Below are 1780 nucleotides of genomic sequence, written 5' to 3'. Positions count from 1 at the left end.
CCACCTCCCCCCAAGTCGAATATGATCCATCCACCACCACCCTCTGAGTGCGACCCTTCAGCCAATCTGCAATCCATCTGACCGTGTAGGCATCTATGCCACAGTCGCCTAGTTTATTAATTAGGATTAATTAATTAGTCAATCTGTAGTTAAACTTGCAACCGAGTTTCCAGTATAAGCCCAGTCTCCATTATATATCTTCTTTGCCTATACTATAAATGTGAACTCAATATAAAGTCATACCTGTGTGCATTCACCGTTATGTGAATTTCCACTGTAGGAGGTTTAATTCTGAAGTGCTTTAGGCATATTGACTCATAATAGAGACAATATCTTTTAATAAACCAACAAGATTTTTGCAAAAAAATGCCTTTAATTGCAAGTTTTCAGGCACAAACGCCCTTCATCAGGCATTGGAGAAAGATTGTATAAGTTCTCCTGGGTAGAAATGAAAGTTCATATTTTATAGGATTTCACAGAGGAGTCAATAGATGGAAAAACTCCTCTGGGCAGTCAGTTCATAGCTGGTATGGAGCCTCTCACCTCCTGTGAGGATCTCTGATGATGCAAATTACCTTGAAACAGGCAGGGGCAGGATCTCGGGTTTCAGGTGGTCACAGTTGCTTCCTGCTTGGGAAAATATGAAAATTTCATTTAAAAAAATCAGCTAAAATTCAATATCTTCCATGTGTCAGGGATCCAGGTTGTAGCCATATTAGACTAGACCAAGACAGCTACAACCTGGATACCTTAGGCATACTGATACATGCCTAAACCTATGGAGGGTGTTAACTAAACTTTTATATGGGACTGTTTCTTATTGATCAATGTCTAATGTTTATATTGCCAGCTAAGTACAACAGTATTGGACCGGCAGCTATTCCAAATCTATTTATTTGATAATGGTGCTTTTTTAGGATCTGCCTAATAGCCATGTGAGTGAAAACTGACTAAACCAATATTTGTTGATGATCTTAAGCACTAATGTCTTCCTCTGTTGCTTAGTGAAAAATGTAATTTTGGGGTTGCTTTGTTTATGGACTGGGTTATCAGCTCTTCTATTCATGAGTGTGTGTCTTTGATTTATTCAAGGTAGTGTCCCATCTCTAGCTGCTGGCCTTCTCTTTGGGGGGTTAGCTGGGCTGGGTGCTTACCAGCAGTCCAAGGACCCAAAGAATGTGTGGCTTTCCCTGAGTAAGTACACTTAAAAATGTCTATTAAATGGACCTGACACATGCATATTCAATGTTTATCATAAACTTGATAATATTCATTACTGACTTGTTTCACACAGCTGGCCTACAGGGTTTTGCTTTATTTATGGATCTCAGCAAGGCTGCTCGCCAGTTCTGCTTCCAAAGGAAGTGTTCCCATAAAAACGGCACCTAATTCTAAAAACCGTGTTAATGTGGATAACTGTTATTCACTCCTGGACTTCCAAAGGGGCTGTATTTGGTTAAAAAATCAGTGTCTTGTGCATTACACATATCTGCTCCAACGTAGATCTCATGTCAGCTGGAGACAGGGATGCAGAAGAATATATGTGGCTGTGAAAAATGCATCACTATTACATGATGATGGAATAAATATTCACTCCCTCATGATAAGGATTAATATTATTTATGGGGCCTGATAGTGCAAGAGGCTGAGAGCCCTTGTCTGCCAGACTAGAAGTAACTGGCACCATGCAAAATCAGGACCACTTATCAGTATGAGCCCAAACTGGGCACAATTCACATGCATCCAACTTTGTGAGCCCCTCCATGGCTTGATAGGCAGC

At 40.4% G+C, this 1780-nt stretch overlaps 1 protein-coding gene across 1 annotated transcript in view; it reads left to right on the top strand.

The window, feature by feature from the left end:
* The window catches only part of LOC102372877 (transmembrane protein 14C-like), an 8684-nt gene that overhangs the window by 4411 nt on the left and 2493 nt on the right, over positions 1–1780 (top strand). The window contains exon 3 of the mRNA XM_006021799.3: positions 1093–1194. Coding sequence (XP_006021861.1) covers positions 1093–1194 — 102 coding nt within the window. The remainder of the gene's footprint in view (positions 1–1092; positions 1195–1780) is intronic.

Source organism: Alligator sinensis, unplaced genomic scaffold (assembly GCF_000455745.1).
Source record: "Alligator sinensis unplaced genomic scaffold, ASM45574v1 scaffold361_1, whole genome shotgun sequence".
In the NCBI taxonomy this organism is placed as follows: Eukaryota; Metazoa; Chordata; order Crocodylia; family Alligatoridae; genus Alligator; species Alligator sinensis.
The sequence above is the reverse complement of the archived record's forward strand: the minus strand, read 5'-3'. Positions and strand labels throughout refer to the sequence as shown.